We start from the raw sequence: 25,961 nt of genomic DNA on the forward strand, positions 1-25,961 counted from the left end.
TCTAAGAAGACAATTATTGTATAAAAATGGCCACCACCATTCAGTTAATACCTATATGAACGTAATACATAAACCAGTCTACCTTAAATTTCTTCTTACCTTAACTGTATAGTACTTAGTTTAACGATGTTCTGCTGATACAAATTGGCAAGAAAAAAATAAAATAAAATAACCTGTTTCTTCATATTACTCAGATCGATACAATGATACACGCGTATCATTGTACATTTGTATTTGCAGCGGTAAAATTTTTTTTTACGTTGCAAATACAAATGTAACATTAGACAGTGATGCCCGACAGAAATATTTCAAGTTCTTGGTATAATTCCGGTATTGTGATGGCCAGGAAGTATTTGGACACATTAGAACGTACATGCTGTTCTTGTGTTACAAACGATCCTGGTCAACTGGTGGTAGGTGATCATCACAGTGTATACAATCAAGTATCATAACGGAAATTCTATAGAAATTGGTTAAAGTGTATGCGTAATATAGATAGCGTATGTTTATTTATGTTCATGGAGAAATGTGTTAACTTATTAAGTCCAGTGATGAGCCTGGCGACGCCGGGTCAGAAATCTAAATAAGATGCTACTACTGACCACAGTGCGTCAGATCATTAGTATGCACTTGATCGCATTTACTTATTGGGAGGAGAATGTTGTAGCGCAGTGTCCGTGCGTATAAAATGGGGGTGCGGGAAACACTGCTCTCCATAAGTCATCTGGAAGCTGACTTTCTGCCTCCTCTTTTTATAGGTTAGATAAATTAGTAAAGTTAATAGATTCAGAGGGTTCAAATAATATTTTATTTTCAGAGATTTTTGTAATCAATATTAATGTTGATCAATTTCATTGTATTAATATTGATATTTATTGTTAAAATGTCATATTAGATTGTTATATCTAAATAAAAGAGAAGTCATCTGGAAGCTGTCTTCCTGCCTCCTCTTTTTATACAGACTGAGACCCGGACTACTCCCCATGAAGAGGAGGAGACATTCCGGAAACACCTTGGCTAGGGCACCCGCCAGGTGTGGGCATGTTGGAACAAAGATCTCGAGGATCTTAATAAATTAAATATCATAACACTCCATATAACCCCTAGTGGACTTTTATAGAATAGACTGGAGGCGTTCTGATATAGTGGTGGAGAATCCGAGTAGAGATGTAAATATTTCTTGTTGGATAATAAATGATACCCAGAAACAACCTCAGACTGACGAATCATATATTTTGTTACCCGATATTTAAATTATTCATGACTATAAAATAGACTGGAGGCGTTATGATATGTCTCCTTCAACTGCGGAAATCTAGACAATGTTGAGATGGTGACCATCTTTGCAAAATTAAACCAATTGGAAAATGGCCCAAACCCGAATTTTAAAGATATCAGCAATGGCCTTCACATCACTGCACACTCTTCACCTAAAATATCTTGTTTTTGTGAAGCACGAGCCAGAAAGAACTCAGGGGAGAGAAAATAAGCTTCGTACAAAGATTTTGTTATGTGTCCGATATGATCTTGGTCCTTGACATAGAAACTTTGTTCAAGGCACTGCACATCCTTTGACCAAAAACACTCTATGTGTGAAGTATGAGCCAGATTGGACAAAAGGGAGAGGGTACTAGTGTATGATCCAGAAAAGGATTTTCCTTGTAACACTGTGCCAGATAATTATGCCAGTGCCAAGGTGGCATTTTTGCACCCGTCTAAGCTGCATATATGGATAAATTCAAATAAGCCATATGATAGACCATTGCTTTGAGAGTTTACAGCCACCGTTATTATCATTGTATCTCACCTGTCAGGTGAGATACAATGTACAATTGGAATACAAGAACTTCCTATAGAAATTTCAATTCTGATAGGATTTGATAAAACCCGATAGGAATTCTTAATTTCCTATAGAAAAACTGCCTGTATGAAGCAAATTCCTACAGGAAATATCATTCTCCTGTAGGAAATATAATTCTTACGCGGGTGCAAAAATGCAACCTTGGCACTGGCATAATTATCCGGCACAGTGTTTTGTACGTAATTCTGCAATGACCTTAACCTTATACCTAGAAACTTGGTTACTTTGTGGGCGTAGTATGAGCCAGATTGGGCGAAAGAGTGAGGAAACTCTGGACATTCTTTTCTATACTTGGCACACCCAATGGCTTTTAAATTACCATTCCTAATTTGCTCCATTTGTTAAATCTGTTCATTCAATCTGATCCCTTTTCCCCAAAATACATATTCAACAGAAAACCTACTAAAATTATGGAGAAAACTGCATAAACAAATACTATATCAGTTTTTCATGAAGGTTACTACGGGGGAATGTACAAGTTAATAACATGTTAAAAGGAGATGTGATCAATGCAAAAGAACATTAACAAAAATTAAAATCAATTTTAATATAATAAAATCAGGAGTTTTTAAAGCAATACAAGCTGTAACAAAATTTAACACATAATGTAAAAAATATAAGTGTATATATAAATGGCGTTTGTTAAAGGTATGGCAACATAACAGAAAAGAATCACTTTCAACCTAAAATGTTTAAAGTCAGGAAGCATGATTCTCTTGATATTGTCATGTTTTTATCCCCATAATTCTGAAGATGAATGCTGCAATCTTTTCATAACAAAGGAACATGAGGGCGGCCGTCAGTACTGTTTGCACTAGTTTGGCCTCCATACCTCTGTATAGTCCCAGGAAGCCCTCCGATCTGTGGGGAAAAGTTGGACTGGTTTTCAACATTTACGTCTAAATAACTTTACAAATATCTATTTGAAAATTTCTTCGAATCACTCTTTTTATTTAAAATTGTCTTAAAAAATTTGAAATGGTATTACAGGAATACTACTAAACTATTGTTCTATTGGGACTCTGTAAAATTTATGTTGTACTTCTTTGGCAAAATACAAGAACTAGCATGCTTGTTTGTCACTTCTGTCTTCGTGGTGCAATTTCATTATTTTTACATCATAAAGATATTTTTAATGCATAATTGTGAAAGACAACACATTGCTACAAAAATTTATGATATTCATGTTTAGCACTGAATCATTTTTTTTAACATTTACAGTGTTTTTATTACCTGATAATATTCAGCAAACTTTGTGTGATCTTCTTGGAATGATCTGACTTTTTACTTCCAGCCTTAAAACAAAGATTTTAAAATGCATCATATATGGTCCTAATCACATGCCATTAACAGCTAAAAATGACAAGATAGTATTTATCCCCACAAGACATAAATTTCTGAAGAAAATATCTGAACTTATTCTCTTGTCAATTTTTAACGTAAATTCCATTTCATCACCACAAGCTTACCCTAAAACGAGACTGCAAAATTTGTAAAGGGTATGTTGCAACAGTAGCCACCATCTTTGATATTGCACCAATGATAAAGTATAAAAAGCCACTAAGTTCCTATTTGTTTGAAAACAAAAAATAACTTGCATGAATTAAATACCAAGTGATACTTGTAAACCTGCTTTGAATAGAACAACTGGAACAATAAATAGAAATGGTTATACATGTACTTGCTTTTGATTTGAAAAACTGCTGAAAGTATCGTTTGATTGTTTCATACACCATGAACTGTATGGATGGATTGGAGGCTAGGATTATGGATGCTGCCGTTCCATTCCAGAGGGCTGACAGACCCTCTTGTGACGCTATCTTACATAAACCATCTAAAATCAAACATGGACAGATATCAACATCATGTTGTATGTACATGTACAAAGATAATGAACCTAAATGTAATAAGAAATCAAAATGAAATTCTCATCATTTTTCCTTCCATAAATGCATCTCAAACAGCAAAAAAAATGATTATCTTCTTTCCCTGACTCTTCACTTCAATCAATACCAATGACAGTGAAATGTAAAAGTATCTCCCACTGTCGGTTAAGATACTGCCTTATTGTAAAATTTTTAGTTTTCAGGAGGCGTGTTACATATCCAAATGATTTCCCTTGAATAAGATAGAAAATCTTGAATTTCAGATCCAATTTAGAAATCAGCCTGTTGAGTTGCCTTGGACAGAATTAATTCTTACCAATGATCCCCCTGTAAAGAGGGGTAGGTGCTGTTTTCTGTTTCTCAGTGCCACATTTCAGTCCCTGGATTTTTATCCTTGTGTTGACAACCCAGAGAGGATTTGTGATCACAACATTTATGACACCTAAATGATTGAAATCATATTTCAAAAACAAGTTCCTCTAAACACCTTGTCTCTTTAAATCTTTTAGCAGAGACTTTAGATTAAATTTATACCAAATTGAACTTAAACAAATAAACCATACGTGTATATACAAATGTACATGTATTATACCTAACTTACTGTTAAAATTCAGTACAATTTAATATGTAAAATATTGTTACATCTCTCTCTCTCTCTCCATCTTTTCAATTAAAAAATTACCACTAAATCAATTCTCAAAATTCCTTAATATATAAAATATACAGTTAACTACCGGACACGAAGGCCATCAGAAGGTCTTTGACAGGGCCTGGCTTGCTCCCCTCCTCCAGTAAGGTGGTTTTCAGTCCGTTGTATGTGTAGAAGTACACAAAGTTTGAGCAGCAGAGCGTGACCAGCACAGGAAAGAGGCCCTGGTATAGGGAGGATCTACACACAAATGTTTCAAACATTGATTTTTTAGCTTTAAATTCATCCATTAGTTCTAAATTCATAAACCAGTAGTCATTTGTCCGTTCATTATATTATTTACATCAACTGTGTATCTTTTTAGCTATTGGATAAGAAAACTAATAAGCAATTCAAGTCAATGAACAAAACTAGATCCAAGCAGTTTAATCAATGACAATTTCAAATGCAATTTAATGACAGCATATAAACTGTGGACCAAACCCCAAACAGCAAAATAAACCTCTGCATGAGAAGTTAGTTAGATTTTTTTTTATTGTTGACTGTCTATTCAAATAACTTCAACATATAATGTTATTGTTTAACAAAGAGATTTCCGTAATTAGATACATAATAACATTTATAATTCAATTATGAAATGGATATATGTTATTAACATTTTTATAACCAATGATTATCTCAATGTTGATGGTAATGTATCCTGAAGCTAATAAGTAAGTGGCAACAACTTACATGCCCTCTTCTTTCATTATGTCCAGGGCTTCCACTGGTGCATGTTTGGCTTGCCGACCTACATGAACTGTATATGAAATAATAATAACCAACAGAGAGTGCTTTTATTCATCAAATACATATTTCTAGTAGTGACTAGTATATATCAAAAGAATTCTATGTTGATTTGTACCTCAAATCCAACATAATAACTGTAATCAAATGAAAATGGTGCTAGTGCAATAGTAAATGACAGCCTAATTGAAGAGTTGGAGTTTGGAAGCATTAATTACCTTGTAATCTTGTTCTGACAGTTTCCAGGGGGTAAAAAACCGCCATGGCAATCACACTGCCCTACAAAGAACAATAAAGTCAACAATGTAGAAAATTGTTTCAAATGCCACACACGAGATACATATAAATTTCAGCATTATAACTACATAGTACATAATAACCTTAGTTTGCTTTTTTTGCAAATTCAAGAATACTTTAATTCAATTTCAATGTTATAGTGTACAATTTTTTTTACCATTTCAAAGGGCATTAGTTAACATTGTTATACTTTCATGTTAAATACTGAAATCTGATTGGTTAAGACGCAGTTAATAATATTTACTATTACCCTCAGCGTTAGCAACGCACTTGGCAACGGGTAACATTAAAAAATGTTACATGCGCGAAAATTATGCGCGTACGGTTCGCTGTAGAATTCACGTTATTCCTATATAAAAGAAGTAAAATTTTCTTAACAATTTTAAAAAAGACATTCAGTATAACAAAATAAATAGTGCCTGTTTGGGAGGGTAACAGTTGAAATTGACACCCCTCGAAAACCATTGTCAACCTCCGCTTCGCGTCGGTTGACAATGGTTTTCTCGGGGTGTCAATTTCAACTGTTACCCTCCCAAACAGGCACTATTTATATAATAACATTCAGATGGATTTTTGTAACATTAAAAAGTTGGTAAAAAGTCAAGTCTCATCCATGACTGATTGAACACAGGACATCTTGTGTATCATGTATAACCACTGAGCTAATCAGTTACACACCTAGTGACATAGAAATTTGGGAAAACTAGGTAAGTTTGTGACTTAGGGGCTTCCTGACACACCTGTTGAAGTTTTATTGAACATTTATACAAAGGTTTCACACATTTGACATACTGTAAACAAAATTTCAAAGGCGATTAATGCTTACCGTGGCTCCTGACACAGCATGTACGAAGTTGGAGTAGGTCAACAGACCACTCAGTCTCCCAGACACCATGCTTTTATCTACAGCTGTTAGTTTGGACATCATCCTGGATCTCCATGTGTAAACATTTTTAGAGTTATCTGCCCTTAGTTACACTAATATACCACAAGTATGCAAAAACACTGTAGTTCAACACATTGTGTGTTACACTGTATTTTATACAGACAAAGTAGAGGTAACATAGTAAAAATATTTCTTTTACATTTTATACATATGTGTCCAATCAAATTATATCAATATTTTCAATAGATTATAATATTACATACAATAATCAGTATAGTGAATGTTGAACATAGTTTCATAAATTTTATAATAATAATGACAATATTTATTGATTTTTTTGCTCTCCAATGATAATTCAATCATTTTATGGTCATTTACACAAAAATTATCATATCACTTGAAGAATTAGCCTAGTGCACTGAGATGGAGAATTTGGTCCATGACTTCCAGGGACCATGATCTCTCGGCATTCTCCACTTGTGTCAGGCTCTGGAGTTTTAATGCATTAACCACAGGAAGATCTCCACAGCGGGATACCGAGGCAATGACCATTACATACTGTCCTACAGGGGGAGGCAAGACAAAGATAATTAATCTGCATTTAATTCAAATATCATAATTAATCAGTAATCTGCATTTAATCAGACATGATTATAAAAGAACATGACAGGATTCCACATCAAGCAGGCAAGGGCTTTTTAAATAAAATTATCTATATAACATTCAGAGCATTAAAACTACGGTATACATTTTGAAATTCTCTTATATGAACAACTCAGGGCTTGACAAGGGCATTAATTGAAGATATTGAGATATTTGATATCATGAATTCAGAAATTTGATTTAAAATAAAAATTACCGTAATAGACTGGTTTTCATTTTCGAAATTTTCCAAAGCAAAAGCCATAAAATTTGAAGGTGGGGGGGGGGGGGGGGGGGGGTCATTACATGTACTTTGTTCAATTGATTTTACTAAAAATAATGTATTGCACTTCTGAAAAATATTTCTTTGCATAAGAACATGAATCAAAATTTCATGAAAACTGACAATTCAAAATTACTGTGGAAATTAAATCAGATTGAGACCTGAACTTTCCATATCTTTTAGTCAAATACAATGTAATGTCATTCATAACAATAAACAAAATTACCCACCTGTTGCCAGTGACAGTGATATAAAGGGGATATTGTTGTATCCAGCCACCTTTACTCTGCCTGTACTGTCATCCAGAATCATGAAACCCTCCTCCTTGTTTATCTATCATATAGAATTTGTACCTATAAAGTAAGTTCCTTTACCCTGCGCAATTCATCAATATGATTTCATATCATTACTATCTAAGTTTGTACACATCTGATATATGCCACCAATTCTATATTTTTTCTTTTTTAAAAAACCTCGTTTTGTGATTCTATAAAGTTGCATGTTATATTTGAAAGCCTTGCAGTTTTTAGAGAAGACAAAATGTGAAAAGTTTACAATGCCAAAGACAGACTGACACTGACAGAAAACAAACAAATTTTTATCAGAAAAGCTCCCATGACAGCTTGAGGCTTCCGCTCAGGTGAACTAAAATAACACTCATATTAAACAACCCGTGTATATGGCAGAGATTAGGGATGGACATGTTTGATACACTGATTTATAGTCTCTTTAAAGCTGTTTTGCAGGTCCAGTACAATATCTTGATTTAGCTATAGGTTTAGCTTGAAAAAGCTATATAGCTTTATTAAGGTACCTCACTACACCCAGACTTTTACTTTTTAAGACACTACGCATCTGAAGGCGTCCAATACAAGCAGGCTTGGCTAGCTGTGTTCGGTCCTCTCTCCCATATATCTTGATCCAGTCATGCGTCAGGTCTTCGTTCATCCATCCTTTTTTGTGTACTCCAACTATCACTCCATCTGGAAACTTCTCTTTAGGCAGGGTTTTCCTCTTGAAGATGAAGTATGGTGGCAGCTTCCCTCCATCAGTGTACATACAAGCATGGCTGTAAATCTGTTCTTTTCATTCCCCTTTGTCTTAATGCTGATAGACCTGTCTCCTTTGGTGGCAATTATAGTGGTGTTTGGAATGTTGAAGGTAAGTGGTGCTTGGTCAGCATTCCCAATCTGGACAGAGGCGTTATCATTCCTCTTTCTCTGCTGTATAAAGAATCGCTGAAAATCTGTGACTTTGTCCTCATAGTTTTCTGGTAGTGTCTGAGCAATGTGCGTTCTTCTTCTCATGGATAGGTTGTGCCACCAGAAAAATCTGTATCACCATCCATAGGGTGCTTTGAAGTTCGCTATCTTCATCTGTTTGGTGATGATCTTTGCCTTTATCTTTACTTCCGCCATAGATACTCAAACCTCCTGCTAACACACGTCCTGGATCCAGGCGTTGAGCTGTTCCTCCATCTGTGTCTTTGGGAGTTGTTTTAAGCCGGTTGTTCTTTAGCTGCAATTGTTCTGATTTTCACATTGTTGACCTTGAATTCTCTCCCCAAAGCTCGGTTGTCGTTTGTCTCAGCATAATTGATGATCTTCAACTTCTCCACCATTCTATAGAAATCTCTTTCTTTACCATCATTGAAGTGTCAGATGTCATTTGATACCGATGTAAATCATACACTCATATTTATGTAAAATTGCAAAAACAAAAAACATTTGATCTTTACTTAAATCCACCTATTTAATCATGATAAAAAGTGGCTGGTGTTTTTTTTTAAATGAAACACTAACACTTAAATCACTTGGGCTATGTTCCGATCCCAAAATTACAGTAATTGCACTTGTGTTGTAAAATTATCATTAAACATTGATAGTTCTTTCGGAAAATCACACCGTCAATTTGATCGTTGGGCTATGTTTTGATCACAAAATTACGCTTGGATTTGAATTCATCATTAAATATCGATATGCTGGGGGTAAATTTGCTGCCGATTTTGATCACTTTGGTTATGTTCCAATCTCAAAATTACAAAAATTCTGTTTGGATTTTTAAATTACCAGTGAACATCAATAGTTTTAGGGTAAATGGCAGCCACAGATTTTGATCACTTTGGCTATGTTCCGATCTCCAAATTACAGAAATTACACTTGGATTGTGAAATTATCATTAAACATCTATAATATTGGGGAAAATGGTGGCCGCCAATTTGATATTTTTGGGGTGCATATTATACATAGGACCTGTGGTAAGGGGGTGCGTATTATACACAAGTACGTGCTATACCCGAGACTTTACGGTATCTTTTTTTTATCTGACATAACTGACTTCGTTTATTTATATTTCATTCAAGAGGTAACTGTGTGGTCATGAATCAATTAATTGTCCCAAAGCTTTTAGAAATTTTTGCGCAAAGTCTCTTCAGAAGAAACACTTTGATGTCAGAGAATTATTTTTACATGCATTAATTTGCTTACATAACAATTTAACGTTGAAAACTATCACTGCACTAAAGTGCCATTTTTACATATACTGCAAAAGTTACACTTTCATGAAAAATGTACGACAAAATAGCTAAATCAAGCCTTAAAAAAGCTACATATCTAATTTATAATTAAAGCTATCATACATGTATATACCTAAATCAAGAGATTGTACTGGACCTGTTTCGTTTGGAAACTTCGAAATTTATCGGATTTACTTAAAGATATCTAATATTCATTGATAATTGTCAATAACTCAATATATCTCAGAATAAAGAAAGGGGGGGGGGGCAGTGGCTGATCGCATACCTCTGTGACAAGTCCTTGCATCCACACCACCGTGGCGATGAATTCAACTCCATTACACTCGATCTTCCATTCTCTCTGTTTCTTTTTTCCACCGTTCTCGATCCCTTGGGTCTGTAAACGAACACATTTTGTCAAATCTTTAACAAAGACTTTTCTTGCCGGATAATCAAGAATAGATGCCATCATGTCAATTTTGCCGCCTTTTTTTTCCAACTTGAAGGTAACTTCGATCCCGACGTTAAAACTTATTGCTGCTCCAATAAGAGTCCACGGAACTATAGACCATTGAGTAGAGAGTAACAAACAATAACCACTTTTTAGTGTGTATCTCCCGAATGGTGAGAAATGTACGTTTAAAAATTAAAATACAATGGAGAAAAATAATTTCTATTGGAGAACTAATTTTCCTAAAGGATTTTTTAAAAATCCTGTTGGATTTTTAAAAAAAAACAACTTATCGGAGTTATATTTCCTATTGAATAAAAAAATTTCCTACTGGAAATTTATACAGATATGTGTTTTTTTCCTGTAGAAAATTAAAGATTTTCGATTAAATTTTAATTTTTTACAGTAGGAGTTTTTTTTAAAATCCTATCGGCATATAAATTCCAATAATAAATTCTTTTTACGGTAGAAAATGGTAATTAGACTATCCCATCGAAATATTTTTTTTCCTGTACGTGTGAAAAAGTTAAATTTCCCGTAGGAAATTCAATGTTTAGGTACTAAATATCTCCCCAGACAGGTGAGATACATCAATAATAACAGTTGTTATAAACTTTTTAAAAATGGGTCTATCATATGATTATTTGAATTTTTTGGGACATGCACCTTAGGCAGCTGCAAAAATACCATCTTGCCACTGGCATAACTATCCAGTACAGTATTCTTTTTTTTTTTACAAGATCAAAGTACTGACACTCCAAGAGGCGTCGCACATAACGTAACATTTTTAATAGTGTAGCATTCGCGATATTTTTTCCTGCATGGAATCAAGCATAAGAAAATTGGGGGGGGGGGGGTAAAAAAAACACCAAATACACAAAGTTTCTTTTTTATTTTATTTTCGCCAACTTTTCTGTGAGTTCAATGAGGAATCGATATTTTTTTGTTTAGATTCTCTTGATCAGTGTTGATTGCACTTGGGGCAAACACAGTGTGATCTATTTAGAATATATCAGTTTGAGAAAAAAATACATTAAAGCCTATTTTTAGTTGATAATATTTTAATGTATTTACAATGTAATCCTCTTATTTCAATAATGAAGTGACTTGTTTGGTTTAAATTTGAGATGAGCGTTTATGTTTAGACACGTCACCTAAAGATTTTCAACATAACATGGGAGAAACTATTGTTTGGCCAGCTCGTTTTGTTGAAATTGCTGTACTTTAATTACAGCTAGCTTATCCTTCCTTTCGTTAGGGGAAAGAGGTATGAAAGTTTTCAAAGTGGGTTGCTTTGTTCCCAAGTTTGATTTTAACAAATTTTATTGTGTAATTACACAAGAGGATTGGAAACAAGTTCTAATAACTTACGTGTTCCTCTCCTAATGATAATACATACAATATACACAATTATCATTTTTAATATTACATGTTACTTATAGTTATTAACTTTATAATAGTAATATTCATAAAAATGCATTTACAAAGTATTTGCAAATAAATAATAAATAGTGTTGATGTACACAGTATAAAATAGCATAAACAAGAAAAATTAGTTATTAAATCTTCCAGACTCTTTAATAAAGTTTTGAACTGCTAAAAAATAAAACAGTTTGTATTATTTATAAGACAACTTGTCACTACCATTAAGAAGCAAATGTGAATTAATTAAGATTGTTTCTTCAAGCCTATTAAAAAGTAGTTCAAATAGATTGTTTCTAGCAATTACATAATTCTTGCATACAAAGAAAAAAAATGATAAACATCCTCCTTTTGACCACAAATACAATTAGGTGATTCAATAATGTTTCTTCTATACAGATCATAATTCAAAATACAGTTGTGTCTCAACTTGGTATATAAAATTTTGATGTTCGTTTACCAAATGAAAAATATTTCGGAGGTTGAGGGATAGTTTCAGTAATATTTTTCTTGAATATGTTGAGAGACGTTGCTTCCATAACTTCTAAATTGAGAGAATTCCAAATCAGAATGATGTCAGGTACAAAAGATTTTTTATACAGTTCTAATCTGCTGATTGGAACAATATACTTTTCGTTATTTCTTGTGTGATATTTTGAATCATTTTTTGTTACAGGAGGAATAATGTTGCTCAAGTACTCGGGTACTTGATTTGTATGAATTTTAAACATGGTTATTAATTTAGCCTTATCACGTCGGCTGACAAGAGGTTCCCAGCCAGTTTTTGTGTAGAGAGATTCTGTAGATGCTAAATGGGTAACCCACTAACTATCCTTGCAGCACGTAATTGAACTTTTTCTAATCTCTCCATGTAAAACATATTACAACCTTCCCATACTACTGAAGCATCTTCAAGAACTGGTCTAATAAATGTGATATACATTTTTGATAAATTTGTTCTACCTATAGTAGCCTTTAGTTTTTTAAAGTCCTAATTAGGTCTTTCCACCTTTCAGGTGGAAGACCTTTTGTATTTCTTATGTTTTTTATTATTATTTTTTTTCTTCTCTTTTTTTCCAGGGACAGCTTTTTTGTTTCTAGAGATATTGAAACAATTTTTTCTTTATGTTATTGACCATTAAAAGTTATGGTACCAAATGACCCTTTGCGTGATAACTCCCAGAACTTACAAAGTTCTTGCCCTTTATGTACGAAGTTTACTAATCTATTCAGTACACTTAGACGCTCCTTCAATTTATTCATACCGAAAGGGTCCAAAGTCCCTTTTTAGCAGTTATTGCCCCTGAAAGTTTCGAACATTTATTAAAAACAAAAAAAAATTTGAATCAATAATCATAGATACATCGGACCACTTGGTATTGAAGCGTCTACCTTGTCAGATCAAAATGACATAAAGGTCAAAGGTCAAGGTCAAGCAATAAAAAATTGCAAACTTAATCGTTTGACACTTTTTTATGAAGTAACGCAGAAAAATACTTTATTCTATTATAGTCTGTCCCAAGATATTTATGCAGCACATTTGGGCGATTTTAAATAAAAATACACTTACCTGTGAAAGAAGTGCAATTGAAATAGTTGAAAGGGATATTTTCCAAGATAATTTCATTGACACATTATCATCTTTCACTCGGAAAAATTCACAGGAACGAAAACAGATTCCTTACGGAGATTTATAATGGGGATTGTTTACATCTTTTCTCCATTCGGAATACACTCGGAATACATCGCGCAATATTTCAACGTTATCATCCGGGCTTGCTGCAATACAAAATCTCCGTAGACATCACATTTTTTAGCATTGTATTGAAACCTGATAAGCTAACAGGGGCGTTTTGACTGAGAAATCTTGGAAATTTTTCATACTTTTGAATGAACATCGTTTGAATCCTGAGGTATTTATAAATATCAAGCAATTAAGCCAAAGGTGAATCCAAAATATCTTGGGACAGGGTATAAAGCAATCTTATTTCAAACATAAAAAACAATAAGGTGGAAAGACCTCTGATTAGTCTACTAGTATTTTACATATATGCACTATTTACTATTATATTATTAATATATTGAGACCAACTTAGGTCGTTAGAAAAAAGTAATCCAAGATTTCTGTGGGTTGAAACATATTCCAGTTGACACCCTTGAAAAAATAACCTTGGAAATTCTTCTACCTGTCTCTCTGTGAAAAAAACCAAGCTTTTGTTTTGGACGGATTAAATTTTAATAACCACTTGTCAGACCAGTCGCTGAGAATTTTCAGATCATGGTTCAATATAATTTCAATTTTTTAGTATATAAATCACAATGCTGTAATGAATTATCATCAGCATAAAGTCCACAGAATGATAACATATTCGTTGCTACATCATTAATGTAAATAATAAATAGTAGTGGACCTAATACTGGCCCTTGAGGAACACCAGCATTAATACATAAGGTTGATGACAACTTGTTTTTGTACATGACTCTTTGTGTTCTATTACTTAAATAACTGTTAAACCACTGTAAAAGATGTCCACTTATACCATACGTTTGAAGTTTAAAAATTAAAGCTTCGTGCCACGCCCTGTCAAAAGCTTTCGAGTTTCGACAAATCACAAAAAATCATACAACACATTTTCCCATCTTCTATACTTTTGACAATGCTGTGATGTGTTTCTAATAGTTGAAATACCGTGGAATGGCCAGGCAAAAAACCTGCCTGGTATTCATAGAATAATCTATTTTCGTGAAAAAAAATTGTAAACATGCTTACAAATTATTCTTTCCATAATTTTGCTGACACAGCTTAGCAGGGAAATCGGTCTGTAGTTACTTGCAACAGATGGATCATCTTTTTTAAAGAGCGGTAATCCATGGGCTATTTTCCAATTATTTGGAAATAAATTTTCTTAAAGTGATTTGTTAAAAAGCATAAATAAAGGTTTTGACATGGAAAATTTTGTATATTTCAACATTCTATGACTTATAGGGCCAACAGCTTTATTAACAACCAAGATTGATATAATGTCAAAAACTTTCTGAACCTCTATGTGAATGTCTGAAATATTTTTATTACACATACAGTATAAATTGGGTAATGTACGATTCGCAGATTCAATATTTGAAATTGATGAAAAATATTCATTCAAAGTTTCTATTTTATCAATATCTGAGAAAGCTAATTTTAGATCGTCCATTTTCAAGAAATTGCAATAGGGGTATTTCTGTTGTTGCTTTAACATGGAATAAATCTTTCATCAATTTCCAATATATTTTACCATTCTTACTACTGTCATGCAATGCAGACTCGATATTATCGTAATAATTAGCTATAGCGTATTTCTTCATATTGTTTAACACACTTTGAAATTTATTTTTTCAAGGTGTGTTAAGGATTCTAAAATTTTTTCATTGTGTGAAATACTGAATACGAGCTGTTCCTTGTTAGAACTAGAACCATGCAACTGGATGAAACTGGTTTTGCCACGATTTCAAAAAGCGACATGAAAAATAAAACCTTTGATTTAAGACGAGCGAATTGATTACTTTTTATTACTTATTTTAGCATGCTTGAAATAAAGCAAAAAGTACCAATGCATTTCCGTATTCCGACAATACATGCAGCTCTAATTAGCTACTGAATTCGACAAACGTTCACCGAAGCATTAACGCCAGTTCGAATTATCAATGCCTGTAATTAATAGAAAAACTAACATAGCGGAATATTCATTAAATCTTGAATAATATCGAACGGCTCTTTTTTTGCCTTATATCTTATATTTGATCTGAGAAATAGTTAACATACAGTTTGACTTTGATCTTCTCCCAGAGAAAATAAACATTTTTGCCATGTCCAGATCACTTCTGTTGAACACAGTTGGTCTTATTTTTCTTTTTGTTACCTCGTCAAAAGGTAAGATAATACACGAATTGTTCCTTTTCTCTACTAGAAACTCTAGATATATTCCGGGAAGTGAGACGGAGGATATCCTGCTTGACGACAAGAAGTCCGTGACTTGGTGCGCCGTCCGATGTCTGGGATCCTCTGACTGTTTAGCCATAGACATCTGTTACCTCCAAACCTCCACTCGATGCCGCATATGGAGTGTTCCACCGAAGGATAATTCCACCAACGAACCAATCTGCCGCCGTTTTAGAGAGCTAAGTGATACACATGTACGTTAGTTGCAATTGTTAAAATCAAACGACCGAAATAAGATTGGATTAAAATATTTTTTTATACTTATTTGCATAAAATTAGGAATTTCCTACTTTAAAATTGGGAATTCCAACATTAAAATTGAAGATTCTAACTGTAATCTCGGAAAATCTAACTTTGAAGTTTGCATTTCGGGAAATTTATCTTTAATACGCTTTCTTCCAACACTATTGTTTTATTAGATATTTGATGTATTTCTTTACAGGAAAGCTCAACAACAAACAACTCAACACCACAACCTCTAGCTTCAACAACACAAACACAGAATCCATCGGCGAACCAAGATACAACGGTTCAAGAAACAACGTCAGCCGCCATCGGTAAGCCGTTGATGTGATGACGTCATCTTAGTTTTAACAATAATTATAGGTTTTTTTTACAGTTTTATAGGAAATTTGTTTTTGTCCTATTCTGAGTATTAGATACAGAACTTACAATCAGCCAAGAACTTGCATTTTTAGAGTGTATCAATGGCTGTTCTTGCCCTGTCATTACTGACCAATTTTCCACCGGAACGGAACTCTACTCTGGAGGCTCGACCACTTACGCCTGCAAACAAGGATATGATGGGAGAATATGGACCGTATGTCTCTTCGCATCTTTTCAAGAAAAAAAAATTAATCTTAACAAAATGAATCCCGTTATACGATCCTAGTTAAGTGTAGTTGAAAAACTATGAAATGACATATACCCCCGTTTTGGCTCAGACTGAGTGAAAAATTTGTGACAGAAATTAAGGCTCTTATTCTAGGTCTAGTTTAATGGTATAATGAAATACTAAGTATCAGTAGCACTGAATTATTTTACAGAATTTATACTGCATTCAACGTTCATCTTTTTCTCAGATCATTCAGCGTAGAACAGATGGTTCGGTGAATTTTCATCAAAAGCTTTGGACGGATTACGAGAAGGGGTTTGGATCAACTTCGAACGAGTTCTGGATAGGTTATTTAAAATTTCGAGGAAAATATATTTTAAATAATGAATTTAGGGATATAATGCCGCAAAAAAACCTTTTTAAATTGATCACACTATATCATTTGATATTACGACTGAAAACTTTACCTAATGCAAAAATAAGATTCTATTATTTATAATTAATAAGGTCGATTTTATGGGCTTTACAAAACTGTTTCTTAAGTCACGTGACTTTTCTTCTCTTAATTACGTTGAATGAAAATAAGCGAAATAGAAGTTACTGTAACATGTTGAATATTTGATACAATAGTCATTGTCGTCAAGGAAACGTCAAATATATTTTCTCTGAAAATGGTCTTAAAATAAAAAACATGTAGCTAGGACTTGATTCCTGGTTTGTTTTTTTTTCGTTTTTTGTTTGTTTTTTTGGTTCAGTAGAAAATTTTTGTACTTCAGAACAAGATTCAATTTCAATCTTAGTTCCTAATTTTCTATTTCCCACACGAGAATAACAAACCAGTCTTTAACCATGCAGCAAAAAAGTCTTCTCGAGCCAATCTTTTTAACTGTAACATCCTGTAGGTTTGGGGGAAATTCACCGCTTGACGTCGCTAGGACTGACCGTGCTGTGGATACAGTTGGAGTTCTCTGACAACACCGTACAGTACGCCATGTACTCCAACTTTACCGTGGGAGGACCAGACTCTAATTACCGCCTGTACATAGGAGGGTACAGTGGAGACGCAGGTTAGATAGTAAATTCTTTGTTTCGGTTATAAAAATTATCAAAATACAAACATATTCATTCGAATTGTTGCTTTATTTTACTTTTTATCTTAACAAATCGTTTTTTAACACGCTCTTCTTGGAGTGACTTGCATTTAAGGTAACTCAATCCATACTCGTAAAATTCTCTGATGAAAGTTGAAAAACAGAACAGCTGATTTCAACTTAAAAGACTTAAATTTCGCCAATCATTAGAAAAAATATACATTTCATCACACATTTTGAGAAGTCAGATAAACATGAACTAGAGCATATTTTAGCATCAGAAAACCGTACTTTTTGTTGTAGGCAGAAACTTGTTTATCTTTTTTAATTTTATTGTCAACTGTGTTAGAAAACTAGTTGTTTGGATTAAAAAAATATAGCATTTAGACATACAACTGAGAGAAAAGTCAGAAATAGAATGATTTCCCCTTAGCAAGATAAAATGTATGAAAAATTGGAAATTTAGGATAACATTAAAATTGAACTTAACAGTATTTCTAATTACATCCATGTGATTATATTCACATAAAATAAATAAAACTATTCAAAGTTTTACAATAAAGTCTGACATCACAGAACACTGGATCTACTTTAATTCATCTAATCTCACAACAATTAGATTAGAGTAATTTATGTAAAAATGAGTGGAACAAATTGATACGTTGTGCATTTATTGCATGATAGAAACGGAGATAGGAAGATTTATTCTCCCAAGGAAAATCATATTTCCAGAGGCAACGCCCGAGGGAAATAGGATTTTTCTGGCTGAATAAATCTTCCTATCTCCTTTACTATCATGCATTAAATTGGTTTTTTTTACTTTAGAATACGCCAGGTTCTAATAGTTTTTTTTAACTCTCGTGAAGCAAAAACATAGTGAATGGTTACTGATTTCTTTTATGTTAGTTTTCTGATATAAAAAGCAATTAAAATGTTGATATAAAAAGTAATTTAAATGTTGATATTATCAGAGACATAAATAAGTTTTTTATCCAATAAAATTTTAGAATTGATCATCCTCGGGACTTTCCATGCGCTTCAAATGAAAATTCACGTAACTTTCGAAGGCGTAGGATATGATGACGATGACAGAGAAATATGAAGTTTTATTACCCTGACACGAGATTGTCTAGAACCAATCAAATAACGCGTTTTATGTATATAAAATTATTATAATAAGGCACAATATAAAATAAGATATTTCAAGTACAATGTACTATAACAATCATATATAGAGGGGTTTGCACAAACTACAACTTAAAATTAGGTCTAAAGTAGATTCTTTTATTTTCTTCTATAATATTTTAGTATTGTACATGTATGGTTAAACAAGATGAATGCATATAATCAATACATCCTATATATATCTATCCTACATTACCAAATTGCTTTGTGTGGACAGCTTTGCCATAACACTTTCAAAGCCCAAAATCAGGACTTGTAGTTTACTTTGTATAGAGTGATGCACAGATAGAAAAAAATTCTAATTAATTTTCGAATACTCGATATACTAGAATTCCGATATATTTCATTTTATCAAATAAAATATAAAACATGATTATATTTTATTTGATAAAATGAAATATATCGGAAAGGACAATTAGAACTCTTTTTTCGAATATTCTTGTATGGATAAATGAATGCTTTCATGATCACATATCCATTACGGGGATACACCGGTTGTCTTGCTTAAGGTCAAGATCTAGTAAATGGAAGGTGCCTACAGGTTTATGAAATTCAAGATATACATTCTTTTAATGATGCTTCATAACAATAGCTTTGTTTCATAGGGTGTACCGGGGCTTAAATTTTTGGTAAACACAATGAAAAATCATGTTTTAAACAACCATTTTCAATGAAATATGAAGGATAAAAGTAACAAATCTCGGAGTTTTGTCCATTTTTGACTAATGAAATATATCAAGAATGCCTGCAAGCTCTCCAAAAACGACATTAAACAAGCTCTTGACCTCCTCTTTAAAATGATGTCAAATTGAATGTAGGTACCGGGATTACTTTACCCGTGATTAAATATAGAATGTCAAAATATTGTTTTATTTTCTACGTAATTCCTTTAAAGCTGTAAAATACGGGAAAAGATTGATCAAATCAATTATGACGTCATAATGGTTCTTGCACCAAAAAGACAGTCTAGAATCATTTACTAGATCTTGACCTTAACTAGCTATCAAGCTCAAAGTGCATGACATACAGCAAGTCTAGCATATAATGACTATTCAAGCCTTTAAAGGTGCATAGCCACGATTTTGGTTTAAAATAATTTTTCCGATTTTAATGTTTACAATGATTCAGTAACTAAAGACATTTTATCAGTCGTTGAGATATAAGCGAGTTACATTGCTTGCAATTATTTGCTATGTAAACAAAGATTTGTTTACATTTTGAATGTTGAAGTGAAAATTCCAATTTTAGACCTAAAATGAATGTGTTAAACGTTAGGAACTGTTTATTTATGCTTAAAGGGGCATGGTCACGATTTTGGTTAAAAATTATATTTCCGATTTTAGTGTTTACAATGCTTAAGTAAGGAGTTTTTAATTTAGTAAACATAATTTAACAATTGTTTCCAACAATTTAAAATAGAAAAAGTTAATACTATATTCCTTTATTTTTAAGAAATATTTAGAATATAATCCTTCAAGAATGAGGTCACAGCGAACAGTCAAACTTAGTATTCTGTCAACAATAAACCATACTTTGTTGAAAGTAATATTTCCATAAGTTGTGCTTAAAACCAAATATTATTGAAACTTAAAATTATGAATTGTCATGATATTCTATGTACCAAATAATGACGGGATATATAAATTTGTTGAACAGATATCAGTAACCAAAGTAACGTCCTTAAAATTGACTGAATAAACAACGTCATCTGACATTTAGGGATTTTCTTACTGTAAACAAAGAGACATGCGGTTAAAAATAAGAAAACTTAGAGGATCGAACAAACTTATGATTTTTGAACAAATGTGAATAAATTAGACGTCAAGTGATATAGTGACGATTTAAATTGTATGGTGAAGAGCACAAAAGACTAAGGGTGGTATAAAGATTGGCAATTTCTATTAATACCTGTGCGTAAATCTAAATCATCTTGACGTCGTGTTTTCAATGTTACCGTGCGCCGTGGTGACAAAAATGTTGATTTTAAAATAACTAAATAACCTTTTCATCAAATGGAATGAAACTTCGTATATCAATAAAATATGTGTTGTTGCATAATTTAATCTGTTAATTATGACTTTTATAAAAATTTATGATAGACAGCCCAATTGTCTTCGTATTTTTGGATTGACCCTCGTATTGAACCTATGTAAACAAAAACAGGGAACGAGCCTTGTTTACATGACAAAGAATTGTGAGCCCTGTACCTTGCTTATAATCTACAACTGAATTTCAAATTTCATGTTGTCATTAGAAATGCATTCCTGAAGCATTGTAAATAATAAAAACAGAAAAATAGAATTTGACAAAAATTGTGACCATGCCCCTTTAACCGTTAGCGAAACTAACTATATAGTTTCGACGATGTATTTAGAGCTTTTTAATTGTTTGTAGTACATTTTGAGACGCTGAAGGTCCTTCTATTTTTCAGGAGACAAAATGATAAATATTGACCCCGAAGTCAATCTGAACGGCATGATGTTTACGACATCAGATAACGACAACGATCTGTATTCCGGCGGGAACTGTGCCGTCTATTACAATGGCGCCTGGTGGCACAATTACTGCACGTTGTCCAATCTGAACGGGTGGTATACCGACGCCAATTTTGCTTGGGGGAATCATGCCACTAAGTTAACCAAAACTTTGATGTTGATTAGAGCTCCATGACAATTTTGAATTTAGAACTACAAACCATTTTATGATACATCTTTAAAACTTTAATTTTATCGTTAACTTGTGGAGATTCTTTGATCATTTACAAAATATTAGGGGTCATTTTTTTCAGAGCTTTGTGGCTATGTGATTTCGCAGATTTCCTTGTATATTTATATATAGAATAAATACAGTATTTCATGATTTTTTGAGTTGTTAGTTCGTGAAAAAGAGGTAACAACTAGATTGAAAAATTCAACCACCACCTACATCTAATGACTCTACAGAAATTGTTCTATTAAAAATCACTACAATTCACTGAGATGGAAAACTTAATCCTTCACTTCCAAGGACCAGGGTTGTTCGGCTTTCAATACTTGAGCCAGTCTCATATCTCGGTGCCATAAAACTTGGACAAGCTCATTTTTATGGAAGGGAATTGCCGCCAAAATTCTATGTATCTTGCTTTTATTCTTATTATGCTTACTTCTTTATTCTTCATTACATTTTCACTTGCATGTCACTTTATTGTTTTCATATTCATGCTTATCCAATTTCACTTTGATTCTCTTTGATCCTTCATTGTTTGCTTAATTCTATGTGGCAACATTCTCTTCTTATTCGTGTAAATTCTTTCTTCTATCTCTGTTACAAACGTGAATTCAAACAAGCAAACCATAAAGCACTTTCAATAAAGACGAATACAAGTTGCATGAATTTAATGCTGCATTATGACGCCAGGCGGCAGTGTGTGCGCTACAATTGCTGCTCCCGAAAATTTATTAAAACGAAACTAACAAATGGCATAAATTTAATAAATTCGTGAAAACATCTCAAATTAAGGGCTTAGTATAGGAATATGAAATACATGTTAATATAATTAACTTTTAACAAGCCACGATATACGCAGACTTAAAAAGATACGGAGTTTTTTTTGTGTACATGTAAAATGCCTCCGCGCGGTTCTAAAAAAAATCAGAGGGGGGGGGGGGGGGGGGTATCTGAGAGATAATTTTGTATTAATGTTTTTGTTACATTAAAAGTTTATAATTTATCAATCTAAACTTAACTATAACAGTTTATGTAACAGTTAAGTTTAAATTGATAAATATTTAAACTTTTAATGTAACATTTTTATTGGTTGATTAAATAAGGGTGAATTTTCCATTGGGGGTGGATCTGATCTCATTCTATATCCGCAATGCAAAGTTGTACCGTATATATATGCAGTAACAAATTATTTGCAAATTATTTGCAGGAACGCTTAATTTTTAGAAGAAGAACATGTCACAAGTACTTGTCGACAGGACTTTATTTTCATTTGAGGTGAAAAGAGGTGGGGTGATGCACGGTTCTGTCCACAGGTACCCGCGGAATATGTAGATGAAATAGAAATAAATTTAAACCAAATTTAAAGATGTTTTTGAAAAACAATAAAAGGACTGGGGTACGAAATAATTAGAAGTAGCTTTTCTTGTACTCCAGTACGTGTGAAAATTATCACTTGCATGAATCACTATGTACCTCTCGTTAGGCTACAGTACTGTGTATCCCTGATAAAATGCGATGAATTAATATCCGCGTGAAATTCCGGGTTAAAAAACATAAAACTGCAGGTTTTAAAATCTCACTTATTTTATTTTCTAAAAGTTTTGAACTTGTGATATGAAAACTAAGTTTGGTGCACGCGATTTTATATTCTTGCGATTCGGCACAGAACGGTGGAGTCGCAGAAGTAAACGCGGTAAAATTAACGAATCTAAATTATCAGTGAATTAATTACACAATGAGTATACGAAAACAAACCAGACAGAGAGATTAAAATACGGTATGTGATATGACTGTTTATGCGTTTTGGTTTAAAATCTAAATCAAATCTAAATAAAAATTCTTATATAAAGTTCTAAATAAAATATTTTTTTTCTTCCAAAATACAAAACAGTAATAATGTATGCTTCTTATTTACACAGATTTTTGAAGTGATAAAAATGTGTATGTATCACTCACAACCGTGCTTATTGTAGGTTTGTTTATTTTAATAAAAATCATGTACATGTAACTGAATGTCCATGTTTAGATTTGAAGGTGTTTCGGCTATGATACATGTAACTTAGAGACATGAACCTCATACATGTCGTCCTGATTAAATGAATAGTTGAATTGACCGACTTCCATATCAAGCTTGCGATGATGATAATTATGATACGGGTGCTAATTATGAGTGTAAGATTATATCGTCTCATAAATATAACTGATGGGCAGACTTAGAATTTTATTTTATTTTAGGAGGGGGGTCCAGTCACCCCACCACCCTTGAATATTCAAACTTTTTTAAATTCACATATGAAGTAAACCTACTGAAAATAGAACTCGACCTACCCCCCCCCCCCCCCTCCCCGGCAAACAAAATTATAAATTATCCCTTAGTACATTAACCTCCCCTCCATTTCTTGATCTGAACATATAAACATTGGAGCGAAATGCCATGGTGCGAAACATCCCACATTTAGCTAGCTGCTAGCTACGTTGGTTTTTTTCGGGGAGCAGCGATTGTAGCGCGCACACTGCCGCCTGGCGTCATAATGCAGCAATAAATTCATGCAACATGTATTCGTCTTTATTGAAAGTGCTTTATGGTTTGCTTGTTTGAATTCACGTTTGTAACAGAGATAGAAGAAAGAATTTACACAAATAATAAGAGAATGTTGCAACATAGAATTAAGCAAACAATGAAGGATCAAAGAGAATCAAAGTGAAATTGGATAAGCATGAATATGAAAACAATAAAGTGACATGCAAGTGTAAATGTAATGAAGAATAAAGAAGTAAGCATAATAAGAATAAAAGCAAGATACATAGAATTTTGGCGGTAATTCCCTTCCATACATTTTCAGTCTCACTTTTTTCTACTATATGTTCCTTAAGAGTAAGACAATGACATAAGTTTTTGCCGCATTTACCGGTCCCCACAGCGGGATATTGAGACAATACCATTACGTACGTGAACTGAACGGAAACATGACGCGAAACAATAGCAACTTCTATCGATCATATCTACCATTACATAAAGCTACTTGATTTAAATGTAATAATAAAACAATCTCAGTAACATTTACCTTAACACCAGGAAACTTTTATCTTCATGAAGCTAGATGTCTTCTTAGAGTACATACATGTAAATTTACATCATAGCTTTACAGAAACAGCCAGACTGAAATCCACACGCCCCGTTTATCGATTGGTCGAAATCTACAGCGACCTGAGAAATGAGAAAGATCACGGACTGCACGAAATAATCATGATGGTGTCAAACTCAAAATCTCACGGGTGACAATTTGGCTGTTTCTTTGCAAACGTACTGGTTTACATTAACAGTAATTTAGTGAATTTTACTAACTTTTTACAATCAATTTGATAATTTGTTAAAAGAAAGATGTAAATACACAGTATAACAATAAAATGCTTTATTTGATTATTCATGCGGGGTATAAAGGCAGGGATCATTGCAGAATTTTTTTTTTACATCTGCAATGTCGCCACCTTTATATCCCTCATTTTTAAATTTCGACCAATCAATTAACGGGGCGTGTAGATTTCAGTCTGGCTGTTTCTAGATTGTTTTATACGCCAGTTTGAGCTGCACTTAAAAAGAACATATTATATATTGAAAACATTATTAATATGGGTGAGCACATTAATAAGAAAACAAATTCAACTTGGATGTAAAAAAAAAAAAAAAAAAAAAGGACAAAAGCAAGGGCACTTGCTGGTCCTACAGATATAGGCTGATACTATTGATACATGTATCCAAGCTTTAGAGTATTTTGTAAGCATAAAGGATTGTAAGTTATGTAATAATATTATGAATGGTTGATCAAAAAGTGGTCGAAATGGTGAGTGTATTTGTAAACTAACCAGTATTGTAGATTATTGAATTTCCAACATATATTCACTATATAGCTACGACTCTGGACTCACAACGGAACAAAGAAAGTTATAGTTATTTTCTAAGATATATTTTCAGTCGGTGGGGTTACATTGAGTTGGTCGATTAGCATAGTGAAAAACAAACGTAAGGATGTATTTTTAAGTTGGTTAGGAAAACACAGAAATAGCGACCATTGAAAATTAAATAAATAAAAAATAACATCATCCCGGATAACGTACATACTATTTTCTTAACTACTCTCCATACCCATGGGCCACCAAAGAGAATATATTGTGTTCCTGTAGTACTTGCATGTTATATATACGTTTGTTATAAAAATAAGTGGGGATAGGAAGAATGATTACCATAGCATAAAACAAATCAAAAAGCAGATTTTTAAAAAATTGTTTCAATATACTTGTTTGAAAGGCTGAGTTGAAAAATTAGACTAAATGGTGTTTTGACGTGTGTAACACGTGTACAACCCGAAAAAAATGAACAACGTTTTTTATTGGCTGCCGAAAATTATTGTGACGTCACAATGACTTTATACGTCACGTTTGTTGTGGATACATTTCATACCCGCAAGAAGTTCACTACTGCAATTTGA

General features: G+C 33.0%; 3 protein-coding genes across 3 annotated transcripts; 1 reads left to right on the top strand and 2 right to left on the bottom strand.

The window, feature by feature from the left end:
• Window positions 1–2,388: 2,388 nt before the first annotated feature.
• LOC128165006 (peroxisomal membrane protein PMP34-like) lies at window positions 2,389–6,556 on the bottom strand. The gene is made up of 9 exons (XM_052829185.1): window positions 6,306–6,556; window positions 5,401–5,461; window positions 5,129–5,195; window positions 4,482–4,636; window positions 4,064–4,189; window positions 3,547–3,695; window positions 3,331–3,429; window positions 3,095–3,156; window positions 2,389–2,722 (listed from the first exon to the last, which is right to left on the bottom strand). Exons 1-9 carry the CDS (start codon window positions 6,405–6,407, stop codon window positions 2,587–2,589), a joined length of 957 nt encoding a protein of 318 aa, XP_052685145.1. The 5' UTR covers window positions 6,408–6,556; the 3' UTR covers window positions 2,389–2,586.
• Window positions 6,557–6,648: 92 nt separating this feature from the next.
• On the bottom strand, window positions 6,649–10,322 carry LOC128165008 (recQ-mediated genome instability protein 2-like). The gene is made up of 3 exons (XM_052829188.1): window positions 10,092–10,322; window positions 7,521–7,623; window positions 6,649–6,928 (listed from the first exon to the last, which is right to left on the bottom strand). The coding sequence occupies exons 1-3, from the start codon at window positions 10,275–10,277 to the stop codon at window positions 6,771–6,773; spliced, it is 447 nt and encodes a 148-aa protein (XP_052685148.1). The 5' UTR covers window positions 10,278–10,322; the 3' UTR covers window positions 6,649–6,770.
• A 4,960-nt stretch (window positions 10,323–15,282) lies between these two features.
• On the top strand, window positions 15,283–21,596 carry LOC128165005 (fibrinogen gamma-B chain-like). The gene is made up of 6 exons (XM_052829184.1): window positions 15,283–15,851; window positions 16,100–16,214; window positions 16,356–16,477; window positions 16,740–16,839; window positions 17,395–17,559; window positions 21,200–21,596. The coding sequence occupies exons 1-6, from the start codon at window positions 15,525–15,527 to the stop codon at window positions 21,436–21,438; spliced, it is 1,068 nt and encodes a 355-aa protein (XP_052685144.1). The 5' UTR covers window positions 15,283–15,524; the 3' UTR covers window positions 21,439–21,596.
• The last annotated feature ends 4,365 nt before the right edge of the window (window positions 21,597–25,961 follow it).

The sequence above is a fragment of the Crassostrea angulata genome, chromosome 10 (assembly GCF_025612915.1).
Source record: "Crassostrea angulata isolate pt1a10 chromosome 10, ASM2561291v2, whole genome shotgun sequence".
Taxonomy (NCBI): domain Eukaryota; kingdom Metazoa; phylum Mollusca; class Bivalvia; order Ostreida; family Ostreidae; genus Magallana; species Magallana angulata.

Excerpts from the sequence above, each read along its gene's own strand:
- LOC128165006 (XM_052829185.1), bottom strand. The coding sequence starts at position 6,407 with ATGATGTCCAAACTAACAGCTGTAGATAAAAGCATGGTGTCTGGGAGA. Across the intron at positions 5,462-6,305 it reads ATGCTGTGTCAGGAGCCACG|GGCAGTGTGATTGCCATGGC; the intron begins GTAAGCATTAAT and ends TGTTCTTTGTAG. Across the intron at positions 4,637-5,128 it reads ATAATGAAAGAAGAGGGCAT|ATCCTCCCTATACCAGGGCC; the intron begins GTAAGTTGTTGC and ends ATTTGTGTGTAG.
- LOC128165008 (XM_052829188.1), bottom strand. The coding sequence starts at position 10,277 with ATGATGGCATCTATTCTTGATTATCCGGCAAGAAAAGTCTTTGTTAAA. Across the intron at positions 7,624-10,091 it reads TGCAAGGACTTGTCACAGAG|ATAAACAAGGAGGAGGGTTT; the intron begins GTATGCGATCAG and ends TCTATATGATAG. Across the intron at positions 6,929-7,520 it reads ATCACTGTCACTGGCAACAG|GACAGTATGTAATGGTCATT; the intron begins GTGGGTAATTTT and ends CTCCCCCTGTAG.
- LOC128165005 (XM_052829184.1), top strand. The coding sequence starts at position 15,525 with ATGTCCAGATCACTTCTGTTGAACACAGTTGGTCTTATTTTTCTTTTT. Across the intron at positions 16,215-16,355 it reads AACAACGTCAGCCGCCATCG|AGTGTATCAATGGCTGTTCT; the intron begins GTAAGCCGTTGA and ends TTGCATTTTTAG. Across the intron at positions 16,478-16,739 it reads ATGATGGGAGAATATGGACC|ATCATTCAGCGTAGAACAGA; the intron begins GTATGTCTCTTC and ends TCTTTTTCTCAG.